The following is a 16,443-nucleotide window of genomic DNA, read 5'->3' on the forward strand; positions in this document are numbered from 1 at the left end:
CCATAAATATAATCGTCATAAAGTTTTGTGTGATCTTGACTATGGATTTCTTGGTACTTGAAATCTTTATTTCTGGCTGCTTGTAGTATTTTTTTTCTTTGATTTGGAAGCTTTGGATTTTGGAATTAAATTTCTGGGTGTTTTTGGTTTGGGATTTCTTTCAGGAGATGATTGCTATCTTTTTTTTTAACTTGCCTTCAATGACTCTAAAAGATATGAGCATATTTCTTTTATGATTCCTTTTTTAAAAATTCAAAGATAATACATTTAATTGGGAAAATAAAATAACAATTTTCAACATATGTTTTCTGAAATTAAAAGATCCAAATTGTCTCCTTTCTCCCCCCCTCCCCACCTCCCTTGGAGATGGTAAGCAACTTGATCTGGTTTATACATGTATTATCATGCATCTTTTATGAGTTCTTGAAACAAGAATATCTATTTGTTTGGTTATGATTTTGAGGGAGTCTGATGATTCCCAAGTTGTCTCCCTTAGTGGTTTGAGCTGTTTCCTAGTGTTTGACCTCCTGCAGCTACCTCTGGCCTCCTTTTTGTGCACTTATGAACTGGACAGAGGGGCCTACCAGTCCTTCTCTTTGTTTTCTTTACTTTTGCCTCATCTGTAATCCTATTTAGATATTTGTAGGGAAGAATTGGGCTCCTTCATTACAATTACCAGAAATGTGAGACAACTGCCTTGTTAATAACCATCTCGATAGGCTGGGAGGTGCTGGGCTTTGATAACTCAATTGTTTTTTGAGCTGCCTGGGTGTGGGACAGATGACATAGGTGGTCACAGTTCTACTTAAGCCTTGGTCAGCCTGCTGTCAACTCCTTGGGGCTAGGTGGGGCCTAGGACTCCCAATATCTTCCCTGTGTCTGGAAACAGAAGAGCTCCCAGTAGTGGGTATTAAGACAGATTTTAGTGTAGCTTAATAGTAATGTAATTTTTGTAGTTACAACTACCCAACATTATGAATTCAAGTTATTGTATACCTTCTCCAAGGAGAACAGGAATGATATATCTAGCCCCTATTAAGGGAATTTCACAAACACAGACATTAGTAATAAGGCACCATCTAGTGCATACTTTGTAAAACGAGAGAGCAAGCTCAGAGAGGCCACATGACCAGTTCAGGATTGGCTAACATGGAGAAGGGGTGGGAGCATTTCAAGCACCAGCAACAATGAGCAAGATGTTTGTGAGTCCTTCCCAGAGGCCCAACTTATACATAGGCAGCTGTCTCCTCTCCTTATAAGTAAGGTCAGCAATGATAATGGATTTCATAGGATTAGACATTACAACAATGACTATTCTCTAAAATTCCTATCATCTCTCAAAAGTTATAGTTCTTCCTAGTGGTCCTTCAGCTCTTGTGCTGAAGAATGATACTGACAGAATCTGATTATGTTTTCATCTTAACTCTTTAATAAAATGATCCATTTTCTAAGTAGGAATAACATAGAATTTGAATTTGTTTTTGCCTGAATCTGGTATTTTGTTAGTATAGAGAACTCACAATTTGGAAATTCAGTCAACCAATGCAGATGAGCAACTTGTTTGTAACTTATATATAGATTCAGAGCCTGGGACTCTGAAGTCAAGTGAAGAGCCACAGTCACCCAGCTAATAATGAAGAACAAAGGTCAAACCATGGAGAGATTTTAGGAAAAGGATCTTATGTGAGGATAGCTGGATTATTATCTATACAAAGACTATGTGAAGGAGGTCCAATGTTTTAAAAATAGGAAAAGTCTCCTAGACCAGTGATGGGCAAACTAAGGCCTGTGGGCCAGATGAGGCCCCCTGAAATGTTCTTTCGGGCAGGGACATTATTCCTAATCTGACGAATACAATGAGTAGGATACAATACAATGAAGTTCAAAAGAGTTGCCTTAGAAACAGACTGACAGATGAGCATTTCCTTTCCTTTGGCCCCCTCTTTAAAAAGTTCCCCCATCACTGTCCTAGGGAATTCCAAGAAACTTTGAAAGACAATTAAGTAAATAAAAACTGTCCTAAAGTTAAAATGGGATAATCTGAGTTCTGAAGCTTTTTAGGATTTGAAAGTCTAGACAGAATGAAAAATAAACAATTGTTGAGCCTTTTTTGGAGTCTAAAATGAGAAAAAAGGATGTTGTCTCTATACCTCTCCACAATACCCCTAGAGTTGGCCCAGTGGATTTTGAGTTAAGTCAGTTCCAGAAGAGCAGAAGCATTTTCCCTTCCAGACTGGGTTTTGGTAGCTACATTACTTTTCAGCTGGACTTTACAGTCAGGTTGTTTCTTTACTGTGTTTAGATTTTTAAAAATCTGAACTTTTACTTTAGGATGGAACTCAAACCAGGAAGGAGTTTTGTGCTCATTTATGCCAGAATTTCCCTGGATGTAGTTAGCATTTCTAGTTATTTATTACTTGAGTATTTTAAGAGATCTGTGATTTGATTACAAATCTAAACTGATGTTCTGATGCAAACCATAAACCTTTAAAAAAAAAAAAGTCTTCATGAGCTGTTTTGGTCAAAATAGTTTGTTATCTTGTGGCTAACTTTGTTTGTACTTAAAGCCATTACTCTTGCCTTGATGAGCTCAGGATCATGTCACTTCCATGACATGATGAGGCATCAAAACAGGACTTTAGAAGAGGGTTCTTGAATGATTACAAAATAGATGCCACTTTAATCTTTTTATCCCTTTGAGGGCTTTTTGGGGAAGTTTATATACAGTATTTACAATTATTGCCATTTTCACCAAAGTAGCTCCTAGGTAGGTGTACTAACTCATTCAAGTTTAAGAAAACTGAAATTCTAATAATGAATTACATCCAATTTAAAGAGAGATACATGCATTATTGTGAGAGATAATGAAGGAGATGGCTTCAGAAAAATCTGGGAAGACTTGTATGAACTGATGTAAACCACTTTTGTTTTGTTTAAACCAAAAGAATAATTTATATAGTAACAACAGTATTGTAAAGACAATCAACTTTCAAAACCTTAGATCAACACAACGACAAACCACAATTCCAAAAGGATTCATGAAGAAGCATGTTATCCATCTACAGAAAGAGAACTGATGGACAACTAAGAGAAATGGATTGAAGAATATTTTCTTCTATGTTTTTCCTTTTCTTGCTTTTTTGAGGGGAGAGACAGGGTTAATGCAGGAATTTGCTTGGTTGTCTATACATGCTTGTAATGGGCTTTATTTCTCTTGCTTTCTTAATGGACGGGGGAGAAAATTGGAATTGAAAATAAAACTGAATTTAAAAAGTAAAGCATAAAAAAAGAAAACACAAACAATAACAAAAAGAAATGTATACAACCATGAGCACATTAGCTAAAATCCAGTGACCACAGACTAATCCTGAATGTCTACATTTCATCTTACTCAATGTGTTACTGGGTTATTTGAAGGTAAATTGATGGCCAAATGGAAGGAAGTTTTATGCTTGTGCACTATAATCACTAGTAGCTGTTGTAGCATCTAGTTTCTTACCTATGTTTTTGGGAGGGAGATCATGACTAACCAAATATGAAGAAAACCCAGTTTCTGAATGCAATTATGAAAAAACAGGATGCACAAACTCACTGTGTCCTTAACAGCCATGAAGCAATGGCAAATCCAGCGTCGTGTGGTGCCATCCCGACAAATATACGAGAAAGCCCTATCAAAGTTCCTGTCTGGGGCACAGAAAGAAACTTTCTCTATTGTCTGGTCAACGATGAGGTCCTAGAAAATTGAAGCACAAGGAAAGAAGGGCTTTATTAATTTTAGAATACTCAAATTCAAAAATCTAAAACATCTGGGATTTACTCTAACATAGGATAAAGCAGAATGTGCTCAGTAATCCAACTACTTACCTACACCTATCCAAAGGGAGGAACTATTTCTGTGACATATAAAAGCTTGAAAAGACCATCATAGGGAGAAATTATAAAATTTTTGTGAGCAACAGATGAAAATATCCAATTTGTACATGTAGGTTTGTATATAGATTATATTTAAGATTTATAGAAATAAAACAATTTACTTAAAAATAACAATGATATATAAAAACTAAATGTTAACATTTATGGGTTGTAGCCTCATGAAAATCTAAACCAAAAGTTCTTAATCAGGATTCATGAGTAGATTTTGGAGGTTCCATGAATTTGAATGGGAGAAAAAATTACATCTTTATTTCAATATAATTGACTTCTTTACTAATATTTTGTATTTTAATTTATGCATCTAAAAACACTGAGAAGAGGTTCATCTCATATACTTTACCAGCGGGGTGGAGCCAAGATGGCGGCTTAGTAGCAGCAAAAGCCTGAACCATTCTGAGAATCCTTCCAAGCCATACTCTACCAAAGTGGTTCAAGACTCAACGAAGGTTAGGTATCCCAAATTAGATATTTTATATACAATTATATTCCTATTTGTGAGTATGCAAAAACAAGGTGTCCCAAAAGTCTCAGCAAAGTTTTATGTTACTAATGTTATTACAGCAATTTGTTATTAATAATAAGCTTAAAACTGCAATTTGGAACATTACATACATATTAAAATAAAGAGAATCAGAGTTATGAAAGATTTCAAAAGGCCATTTGACTCAGCTCACTGCTTTAAGAAGGCTCAAGACAAAAGGGAAAGATCAGGAAATTCAACTAATACATACAAACCATCCAAAAAGAATGACTTATGATCTCATTTGTAAAAGATCTCCAATTTTTTTTTTGTAATGTAGAATGTGGTCAATTTTTGTCATTTATCCTATCTCCAATTATTTCATTTCTGTTAAAGTTGTTTTATAGGTATTTTTATGTAGGACTTATGCATGACTTGGTAGGTTATTGTCCAATTATTGGAAACATTTTGTTGTGACTAAATTGCATTTCTTTTTCTCCAATTTTTGTTACTGATGTCTAGAAATACAGATGGATTTCTATGGGTTCACGTTCCTCCCAAAGTGATGTTAAGCTATTAATAACTTCATTTTCAGAGTGATATCCTAGTTAGCTAATTCATCTAACAGTATGATCTAAAATGGTGTTTTCAAAATGCTAAGCTTGTGAAATTTCTTGTGTTGTTTTTTATAACCTAGAATTTTAATATTCGAGGTGCTGGGGTGGAATAAAATGTGACAGAGCCACAAACCAAAGAATGTACATTTTGATGTCACATTTAAGAGATAGTCTTTCTAAATCTGATGATGAAAACTGTCTGGAATAGGATTAAAAAAAATCTTACCAAGGCCATATTATATAATGTTTTCCTCTTCTTTTCCTAGATTTCTTAGAAGAGAATGAATTTAATTCTTGGCTTGGCAGGAATTACATGCTTACCTCATGGACTTAGTAATTGGTGCCAAGTAGCCTGCTCTTCAGATGAATGGATATTATGTATTTGATGATTTTTTTTAGTAGTATTTCCCCATGTACCATTGTTGAGCTGAGAGGTCCTTTTTTCCCCTTTCAAGATGAATATTATACTTGCCCCTTTTCCACTCTTCTGTTTCTTTCATATTCCTCAGAAACATCAGTTAGTAAGTAGTGGTATAATACTGCCTGTAAATAGTCTAAGGAAACTAATTTAATATAGGTTTGATAAGCATTATAGTTTTAAGGATGACCTTCCTTCTATTCTGGCACTTCTTTTTTCTCTTTGGGGTCCTTATTCATTATTCTTATTATATGGTCACAATTGTTTGGATTTTTTTGGGAGGGGAAGAAGAGGTAGTATTATAGAACTTCTTCCCTGTCAAATAACTTTTATTTTTTCAAATTAACTACTTTTCCATTACAGAGTTTAAAAAGTACCCCATTATTAATAAGATAATCTTTTTACTCCTCCACAATTGATTCTCTACCCCAATAATCACAGTCTGTCTATATCTTCTCATCTTTTCAAGCTTCCCACACTCTTCTTACCTCATTCCTCTCAGATGAAGACCATGCCTCATACTTCACTGATTAAAATAAGACATCATTTACTACAACCTCTGCTTTTTTCTTTTGTCCTCACATTAAAATGCTTTGCCATACTCTATCTTCTTCTCTCTTATTCCAAGTCTCTTATGAAGAAGTGGTGCTTCTCTTTGCCAAGGGCAAACCTTCTATAGGTTCCTTTAAGGCCATCCCTTTTATGTTTTCTAAGCAGATGGAGCCCATGATCATCCCTTCTCTCAACCCCATCCCAATTATCACTCTCTCCCTATTGACTAACCCCTACTGCTGTCTACAGACATGATGATGATCAAGTCTTGTTGTCCTTCAAATGTAACACTTCATCTCTGCACCAGCTGTTCCTCCATGCCTGGAGTGCACTCATACCTCTTCTTAGAATTCAGTGTTTCCTTTGAAACTCTGCTCAAAAGCTACCTTTTCCACAGGAAGCCTAACTCAATCCCTCCTTCTTCTACTAGTGCTCTGATAATTTACTTTGTATTTATTTATTTTGTGTATATTTATTTGTGAATATAATTTCTCCTCCAATAGAATGTAAGCAATATGTGAGCAAGAACTATTTCATTTTTGTTTTTATAAGCCTAGCTCTGAGCCTAGTATCTGGCACATAGTAGACTATAGGTATTAGATCTGTGAAATAGGGAATTCCTGAGTAAGGAAACTCCTAGTAATGCAAGCTGGCACCTCTCCAATTTATAGTGTTAAAGATTTACTGAACCCCCATTGCCCACCCTTACCACTCTTCCACCTATGAGACAATACACCTAAGTTAAGGGTCTTAAAAAAAAAAAAAGATTTACTGAGAGAACTGAGAGGTTAAGCAACTCACACAAGGTTACAGTCAGAGATGAGATTTGAACCCATGTCTTCCTGGCTTGGAGACCAGATCTCTTTCCATTATGCCACATTTCAATGCTTGTTGATTGGTTGGTTACACCTTTCTTATATCTTTTATTGCTTTAGTTTTCTTGATTCTAGGCAATCATTCTGTCTATTAGTTGGTTTCCTCTTCTTGGCCTGAATTGATTCTCAGGTTTGGTGGTAGGTTCTGGATCACAAATTTAGAGGTGAAGGGACCTTCAAGGTCCAGCACTCTTGTGAAAGTTCAGTGCCTTGCTCAAGATCACACAGACACAAAGAGGTAGAAATGGTATTCAGACTTGGGAGTTTGAACTCCAAAATCAGTGATTTTTCCATGATGCCATGTGATCCAAGTTTCTTTGAGCTTATAGAAATCCATTTTCCTGACTTGCACTGTACTTCAGATCTTATTAATTTTCCTTGTTTCTCTTCCTTAAGAGCTTGAATTTTTAATTTTTATGATCATCTTAAGTTTTCCATAGATGAAAACATAATGAATGCTATAGGTAACATATTATTAAGTGGCTTCCTAAAAAAACGTACTTCAAGGAGAAATACCTTAAAAGTAAACACATGAGGTCTAGAACTGACCATCATCTACTTGGGTGAGATGGTCTTGTGATAACTCGTGACACTATTTTCTCTGATATAGACAGTGACCAGTGCCAATCACTAGATTTATTGCCTGATCAAAACTACTGGTAATACTGAATTAGGCCACCAGGGAGCAGCAACATACCCTCAACTGTAAAGCAATGGCTTCTACCCCTCCACGAAAGGCAGTGCTTCTTAAGGATATATATAAAGAAAAAATACCCTAATTCTTACCTAAAAACTAAACAAAGTGATTTCTAGTGCTGGCAAACATATATATCCAAGAATGCGCTTTATCTTATTTTTAGGATTTAGTATGGTGAAATTCAAAAGAAGTGACTAGATTATATTACTACATATTTGAGGTATAAAAGTTTTAAATAATAATTAACGAAATTAGGCATGTTAAAGCCATGTTGTAAAAAGCGCTCTTTATCTGATAGGCTTTTCTCCCTTTCTTCCAGGGCAAAGGTGAGCTCTCGGTTTAATTAATTGCAGAGGTCATTCATTTTTAAACTAAGAGATTCCTGGCCTTTTGTCATTTCTTGGGAGATTTTAATTCAAGATTACTTGTATCTTTGTAGAAATTCTGCCTTTAAGGTTTGTCTTCTCTCTCCTTCATACCAACAGCCTCATAAATGTCAAGGTTAAGCCCAGTTCCACAAAGTGAATGCTGCCCGTGGTACCTACTTATTTTATGGAATCTAAATAAATGTTTATTGAATGAACCAACTTCCAGGCTCATGAGATTTGTCTTACTAGGGACTTCTAGTGAAAGGCAGGTTAATTAATTTAAACATCACTTTTCAAAATATACTGTTCAGGAAGGAAAGAAAAGCAGGTTCAAACATGATTAATCATAATTTAAGCAAAATCTCTGTTGGAGAGCAGATTTGTTATATATATAGGAACAAAAATACAACTAAGATTTTAACATTAAATGCTAATGTTGAGCAGAGCAAACATGCTCTGTCATGTGAAACAAGCCAAAAGTATACTGCTGAAAAAATTTCCTTTTTAGGGGTGTAATGAGTTACTAAATTGGCTTTATGAATGCTAAAAGTCCCTCAGAGGGCTGTACTTTGGACAAAGCGGAAGGATGTACAGTGGCTACAATAGTTTAATGAAATTAGACCTGATCTCTGGGGAGAACACACAACACAAATGATTACAATTAAGTCCAGACAAATCTAACCTTGGTTTTTTCATCGACAACTCGGAGTCCATCTGCTGAAACCCACAGGACTGCTTTCACGGCCTTCTTTCCAGTCTTTCAAGAGAAGACAAGAGAGAGAGACACAACACACAGATATAAAATATTAACAAACAGTGTCACCTTCCTGAGAAAACACCCAGCTGTGCTTTCCAAGAACCACAACAATAAGTGCAGATGAGTCGAAGTTCAGGAGGGATGCCCAAAGCCAGATACTCAAACCAGACTGCAAAAACATTCAGGGAAAATCAAGCCAAAGCCAGTAATTTAGAAACACAATGCAAAACAATAAGATGAAATTAAGTAAAAGGAGAAGGGAACAAAACCAGGTTATCACATTCAGTAAAGGGCAAAGAACTCAAGGTTAGAGTCTTCACCCATTTTCAAACATCCACCAAGAAAAAAAAACAAGTCAGATACACATTAAATACTTTGGGAGTTACACCACGAGTAGCTTCTAAAAATGTAATAAATGGACATAACAAGCCTAAATTTGGGTACTGGCCAGTCCCTCAACCCATAATACTCTCAGTGTGTGTGGCAGACCATGGCATAGTTTTAAATGTGTTGAAAGGCCCAAGAACTGTTAGTTATTACATTTTTTTACCTCCATAAGATCACTGAATTAGTGCTAGAAGGGACCACAGAGATAAACCAGTTCAACATTTTCATTTTACTAGAAGGTCTAATAGATGCTATTTTTTTTTCAAGATTAACATAGAAATGATTCTACAAATTTTAACTGAGCATTGAATGGGTAGTGACAATTAGAGTTTCAAGAAGATCAGTTGAAAATAATATTTGGAAATATGTCTTTAATACAGTATTAATTTAATTTTTTGCTGTGGGAAAAATTCAGTTTAGGTACACTTAAGAATAAGCTGGCATATGATTTCCTTGAAAGAAAGGAAATGGGAGAGTTTATAGCAGTATTCTAATGACTTTTTTTTCCTTAACTGCTTTAAGAGGTACAAAGAAAATAATAGGAAATTGGTGACTAGAAACAGAACAAGTCAATTTTCTATTAGGCCAATGTCACAAGGACAAGAGCAGAAATCTCAAACAGCTCAAAGAGAGAGGTAAGTGGCATAAAACCAATCTCTACTCAGGTAACACTCAATGGGGCTTCCCTCCATTTTAAAACTAGATGCAGGAGGCATATGTGGGGAACGTGGCCCTAAATATACCCCATTTTGTCTCATTACTGGACTCTCTCAGAAACAGTACTTATTTCATGTAGAACATATTTATGTGTTTTCAGAAATAAACCTTCTTAATAGTTATATTCCTTCATTAATAAACAGTTCTGTCTGCCACAATATCCTAAGAATTTCATGAAAATTTCTTGTTCAGTTCTGTTCTTAAATTCTCATTCAGTCACTATGGTCGGCCTGGTAACTGCTACCTCAACTGTTTTATCCTACAGCTTAACTCAGGTTCAAGTTGTTTTGGACAAATGCCCTAAACAGGATCCTTGATCATATATAAATTTGCTGTTTTATCTTCAAGCTCTGACCTGACCTACCAGTGATTTCTAAGCGTTGTAACTCACAAGCAATGGATCAAAACCACAACTTCAATTCATCCTAAGCCTAACCACTTAATGAAACATCAACCTTGTAATTTATGGTATACCACAAAAGGACAGTATTTCATTTCATAGTCATAAGCAAGGCTTTTTCTATAATTGACCAACATAGAGAGTTGGCCTAAAAAGTCTGCTGACCAGAGGATCCAGGGGGAAAGTGTTCAAGAACAAATATGTTTTGTATTTAGAAGATGACTTTGAGAAAACCTAATGCTATAAACAATTTTTCTAGAACCCAAAACCTGGGTATTGATAAGATAAAAAGGTAGCAGCAGAAATGTAGATGTGAGACATGAATTATTTTTACTTTCTACTTTTAACAATGACATCAAAGCTGGAGGTGGAGTTAACACTGACTAATCAATAAAATTAGGAGAGAAAAGAACAGATTCACAATAGAGGAAACTAGTCTGTAAAAGAGGTACATATGGTCTTGTGTGGAATGGAAAGGCCTTGCTTTGATTGAGGTAGAGCTTAAGCCACTAAACTCTGAACATTGTGTCACTCCACTATGGATCAATGGTGGGGGATGGAATTCAGTTTGCTATGAGTTTTTAATATGCATGTTTTTCTTGCTCAGAATTATGATGTTTGGCTTTTTAAATTGTTTTCTACCTTAGCCAACTGTACTGTTTACTCAGAAAAAGCAATCAACTGTTAGTTTAAATAACCTGACATTGAGTAAGTAAAAGCAAATGTTGGATTTATTGTAAATTACTGAATCAGTAAATTGCTTATCCAGGACCAACCTAAAATGGAAAAAAGAATACATACCATTCATAAATTTTATCTTCAACATGTGAGAAATTTATTGGTAATTTTATGAACAGGAATAAAAGTTGGTTTCAATATGAATATCAGAAGGAAACACAAAAGGCTTGCTAGGAGATCAGGTCAGAGAATTACTGGCTTTGGAGAGGGAATTATATGTAGCAAATTAATCCCAGGCCTTGTAGGATCATTTTTCTCAAATACATTATTGGGAATAAGAGACTTTTGGATTAATCTTGGTGATAACAAAGGATCAGTATCCTAGCCTGTCCGTAATCTATTTTATGGTTCACTGCTTCTGGTACAAAATTATGTTACATGTTTTATTTATACTCAATCTAAACAGTTAAAAATGACAAAAAACCTAAAGGAATTATTGGTTAATTGGCTGGTTTCTCATTGTTTTTCTCTTATAAACTGTTGGAACATATACCTGGGACTTATTTCAGGTGCAGTTACAAGCACTGCTCACATTGATATTGTATTTTAAAATTTTGCATAGCATTTTCCTCACCACAATCTTGTGAGGTAGGTTGTGTGAATATGACTATCACCATGTTACAGCTGAGGAAAACTGCATGCAAGCAAAGCAAACTAAGTTATCCAAGATTACCCAGCTAATAATGGCAGAGCCAAGATTTGGACTTAGATTTTAGGACAGGGAGAACAAACACACCGAATGACAAGCATTAAGATTTCAAAAGCCCCCCAAACTCATCAAGTTAGAATAATAAACCAAATCTAATAAGATGAAATATAACAGGAATAAAGAATAAGAGGAGGAAAGCACAGTGACTCCAGTTTGTGCTAGAGTGCTGTGGTTTTTAGTGGACTACATGAGTCAATAGTGTGTGATACAGAAGCCAAAAAGCTAATATCCTTGGCTGCAGTGAGTGAGCCTTTAGAACAAGAGATGTGATAGCTCCACTTTATTTGTTCTGATTAGACAACGAATCTAGAGTATTTTATCTGGTTCTGGCTGCCATACATTTTGGCAGGACAGTGATATAAGCTGGAATGACTGGAATAATGCAGGATCTGAAGAACATGCTGTATACACATCCATGGAAGATACTAGAGATGTTTAGCTGAGAGACAAAAAGTCTTTAAGATATAAGTAGCTTTCAAATTTTATTTTAAAAATAAATTTAAATTAAATTCTTGTCATGGGCAAGAGGAATAAAACAACTCCTTTTAGGGCCCAGAAGGAAGAAGTCAGAAGAAAGGAGATGTAGGCTCCCTAGAAGCAAAATGGATCTTCTTAACAATCTAAACTGCCCCAAAGTTTAGGGGTTGTCTTATTAAGTAGTGAGTCTGCTGTCACTGGAAGTCATCAGGCACAGTTTAGATGTCTATTTGTCAGAGACTATAAGACACTATAAGAAGGGATTCAGTTAGGGGTAGGATTAGATGAGCTCTTTGATTCCTCCAAGTCGCTCCTGAGAAATAAAATGTTATTTGAATGGGATCATGGAATTCTTTTTCTTAATCATTTTGCACATAAGTTACCTTACAAAAAATAGAGAAAGGGGCTTAGATGATCTTTGCTATCACTTATAACTCTAAAATTCTGTGATTACTCAGACTACCAATTAGATACTGGCATTCATTCAAAACCAGTGAAGAAGCTTTGGATGAAGAGAACCAAAGGAAATCATGTCCCTAACTGGAGGGATGTGAAATAAGATCTTCAGTTTTATCTTGCAAAAAAGCTTTCTTGATGTGAAAAAGAATCTTCCAACTCTTGAGTAATCTGAGAATATAGCAGCCTATGGTGAATTTTCCCCGAAGCTCTGAGACACAGGATTTCTTTCACTGTTTATACCTTCCTTCATCAGAGATGCCTGTGTTGCCTAAAGTGAAGGGAGAACTATCCATTCATTGGGACTTAAGATCTATCCTAATAACTCCTTATGGCAAGTTCCAGTTTGCCATCTCTGGCCACATCTTAAGTTCTTTTTCTTAAACTGTGTTTCACTGATACCTACTCTTTACATCACAGTCCTTTCTGAGTCCTCCTTGGTGACAATGACAAATAAAGCAAAATATTTGATTTAGGGACTGTGGCTGACAATGTACACAAGTGTCTGTCCTAGCAGCTTTTCCACTCCCTGATGAAATAAGCTTAGCTTCATTATCTGAGCTGCAGGATCTTTACAGGTTCTTTCCATTACTCAAAAGAGTAATTTCTTTTTAGTGAGTTTCTCATTTACTTTTTAGTGAGTTTACTCATTTACTCTGTCATAATCATTCTTCAGTTTCCTTTTGATTTTCCCTGCATCAGTTCACAGGACCTCTCTTATGGTTCTCTGCATTCCCCAGTAGTTGTCATTTCTTACTGCCCCAAACTACTAAAACATTACAATTCTTATCCATAGTTTTTTTGTACCCCCCATCCCCTTTCTGGATGGGCCCCACCTTTGTTTGCCACCACAGAGAGTGGTGATATTTTTGACTGAAATTGGACCTTTGTCTCTGGACTTTTACTTTCTAGTAATACTAGTTCAATAATGGGATTGCTGGGCCAAAGGGTATATAGACAATTTTATTGTATAACTCCAAACTGAAATCCACAGACCACCTCAAAGCTCCACCAGTAGGGCATTAGTACACCAGTCTTGACACAGCCCCTCTAAAACGGACTATTCTCAACTTTTATCATCTTTGACAATCTGTATGGAGTGCAGTGAAGTCTCAGAGCTGTTTTTATTTTGCATTTTTCTAACTATCAGTGCCTTGGAGCATGTTTTCATGGGGTCATTTATAGTTTGTACTTCTTTTTTTGAAAACTGTTTGTTCACATCCTTTGACCACTTATCTACTGAGGAATGGCTTGGTTCTTTTTCCCTAAATGAGGGAGTGTCTGCTATACCCTCCCTTTTCCTTCTTACAGCTATTTTAATCCCCACACCCTTTCCTGTATGACGTGAGTCTTTTTTGTACTTTACTAGATATGTTCTTTCAGTATTTTTATTTTTGTTTTATTCTTTGAAATATATGCTCTGACATATATGAAAAGCAATAGTACCAATAAGAATCAAAAAATCTCCTATTTTTCCAGGTTTGAGTCTCTGCCCTTTCCTAAAGAGAAAGTAGCAGAATGTTCCCTGGAAGATTCCATGGTTACCAACCATGTTGTAAGGAAGAGGCTGGGTTCATATTGAGCACCTCATGGACAGTGCTTGCTTGGAAAAGAATGATTCTTAAACCTATAAATGAGGAAATTGTTTAAGTTATGCTTCACAAGTTGTCTTAGAAATATACAGGAGAATATTTGTTAATTCAAATATTTCCTGCAGAAACCACTATATATAGAAAGATATATAGTCACTTGAAATAAGTAAAGGTGGCAATATGGAATTACCCATGCTCCAAATAAGAAATGTAGGTATTACATATTACAAATGTGCAGTATGTCTCTAATCGAAGGATTAGAAGTTAGCACTGTTCTTTTGATTGGGGCCAAGCATTTCTGATAAAGGGAAATATTTTCATTTTTAAAAATGAACTTGTCATAATGAGTTTTTACAACACATTTTAAGCCCCATTGAAGCATGGTGCTCTCACCATAGAAAATTATGCCTTTAGGTGATCTAAAGTATAATTTTGGAAAATTGATTTAAGAAGGGGCAGCTAGGTGGCACAGTGGTACCTCATGAGACATTTATACCATACTCTCGAATTTGAGGGTGTAGACTTTTTAAAAGAAAAACTACATACAAACTTGAAATAAATCTTCCATAAATACTAAAATAACATTATGTGCCATTTCTAATTGTTTTATTCCTTATAATCTGATATTAGTAAGCAATAACCACAAAACATTACAAAGATAATGATTTGAAAAGAACAATGTTTGGCATAGCATTCACCAGAGCTAACAAAATAGAACATGAAAAACTTAGTCCAATTATTCTAGTGACTTTTACACTAAGGCTTGGTAATTTCAAACAAAATTATCATGGTGATAACACTAAACGTTCCTCCATTTAAAGTTAAAGTACATAGTAAAGCTTTATATAAGTTACAGCAGTGTGTACATTGATCTTAGACTGGAGATGAAGAATTCTAAGAGTTCCTAAGAATGAAAAACCTATATTATAACATAGGGAGTTTTCTTTGGTTTACAATACAGTTTTTAGATTTTACTAGCAACTCAAATTAAAATAAAATGGTTAGAACACTTAAGCTTCTTATTGTTGACTTTGTTTTGAATTAAGGAAGCTTGGAATAAATATTTTTCAATGGCTATATAGGTAGGTGGGTTTAAAAAACTATGTGATCTGGAACAAAGAATTTAATTTCTTTGTGCTTTCTTACAGGATAGAAATGATACTTGGAGAATAGTATGATTCAGATATTCCAACATTACAAAGATCTATGATTTCAAAGAAATAGGGAAAATAAAAATGTAGACTATAACTGTTCTGTAATATAGCAGGTGGTTTCTGAGAGTTGCTGTGGCTAAAAAATCCATCATTTGAATGCCAACTTGATGACAAGCCTCTCTAAACTTGGTTAAATTGTTCCTCAGATAAAAAGCACTCGTCTTTCAAAGCCTTTGTTTAGCTTGTGCTGTACTGACATAGTTTTTGAGAACACAGTATCACTTCTGTGCCACATAATAATAGTAATAGTTAATATTTATATAGTACTTACTAGGCACCAGTAACTTTGCTAAGAAGTACTTTGCTATCATTATCTCATTTGATCCTCACAATGTCCCTGGGAGATGACTACGAGTATTATCTCCACTTTATAGATATGGAAACTGAGGCAGAGGTTAGGTGACTTGCNCGAGTATTATCTCCACTTTATAGATATGGAAACTGAGGCAGAGGTTAGGTGACTTGCCCAGGGTCACACAGCTTGCCCAGCTATACATCAGTAAGCATCTGAGAACAACAGGGTATCAAAGTAGAACTTTCACTGAGGTGTTCAAATAAACCAAAAATTAGATTAAAAATATATTTCAAGTTTAATGCACCATAGGTACATTTTGTAATAATGAATTGTCTGATCCAAGACAATCTTCAAGGACTCATGAAAAAAAAATGCCATCTATCTCCAAAGAACTGGTAGATTCTGAATGCAGAGATACATTTCACTTTATTTCTTTACTTCCTTTTATTTGTTCAAATTCTCTTCCAAAAAAGACTATAATATGTTGAGGTGTTTTACAGCTCTATCAGATTGTTTGCTGTCTCAGGGAAAGGATAGAGGAGGGAGGAAGGGTAAGAATTTGACTCGAACTTTTAAAAAAAGGTTAAAAAAATTTCCCCATGTATTTTGGGGAAAAATAAAATATTTTAAAAAAGCATTTAGGGCAGCTGGGTAGCTCAGTGGAGTGAGAGTCAGGCCTAGAGACAGGAGGTCCTAGGTTCAAACCCGGCCTCAGCCACTTCCCAGCTGTGTGACCCTGGGCAAGTCACTTGACCTCCATTGCCCACCCTTACCAATCTTC

The 16,443-nt window shown here is 35.4% G+C and overlaps 1 protein-coding gene across 4 annotated transcripts in view; it reads right to left on the minus strand.

Annotated features, from left to right (window-relative positions):
- Positions 1–16,443, minus strand: part of NUMB (NUMB endocytic adaptor protein) — a 78,849-nt gene that overhangs the window by 11,809 nt on the left and 50,597 nt on the right. For all 4 annotated transcript variants that reach the window (XM_044664934.1, XM_044664932.1, XM_044664933.1 and 1 more), the window contains 2 exons: positions 8,603–8,677; positions 3,593–3,733 (listed from right to left, as the gene is read on the minus strand). In XM_044664934.1, coding sequence (XP_044520869.1) covers positions 3,593–3,733; positions 8,603–8,677 — 216 coding nt within the window. The remainder of the gene's footprint in view (positions 1–3,592; positions 3,734–8,602; positions 8,678–16,443) is intronic.

This window comes from Gracilinanus agilis, chromosome 2 (assembly GCF_016433145.1).
Source record: "Gracilinanus agilis isolate LMUSP501 chromosome 2, AgileGrace, whole genome shotgun sequence".
Lineage (NCBI taxonomy): Eukaryota > Metazoa > Chordata > Mammalia > Didelphimorphia > Didelphidae > Gracilinanus > Gracilinanus agilis.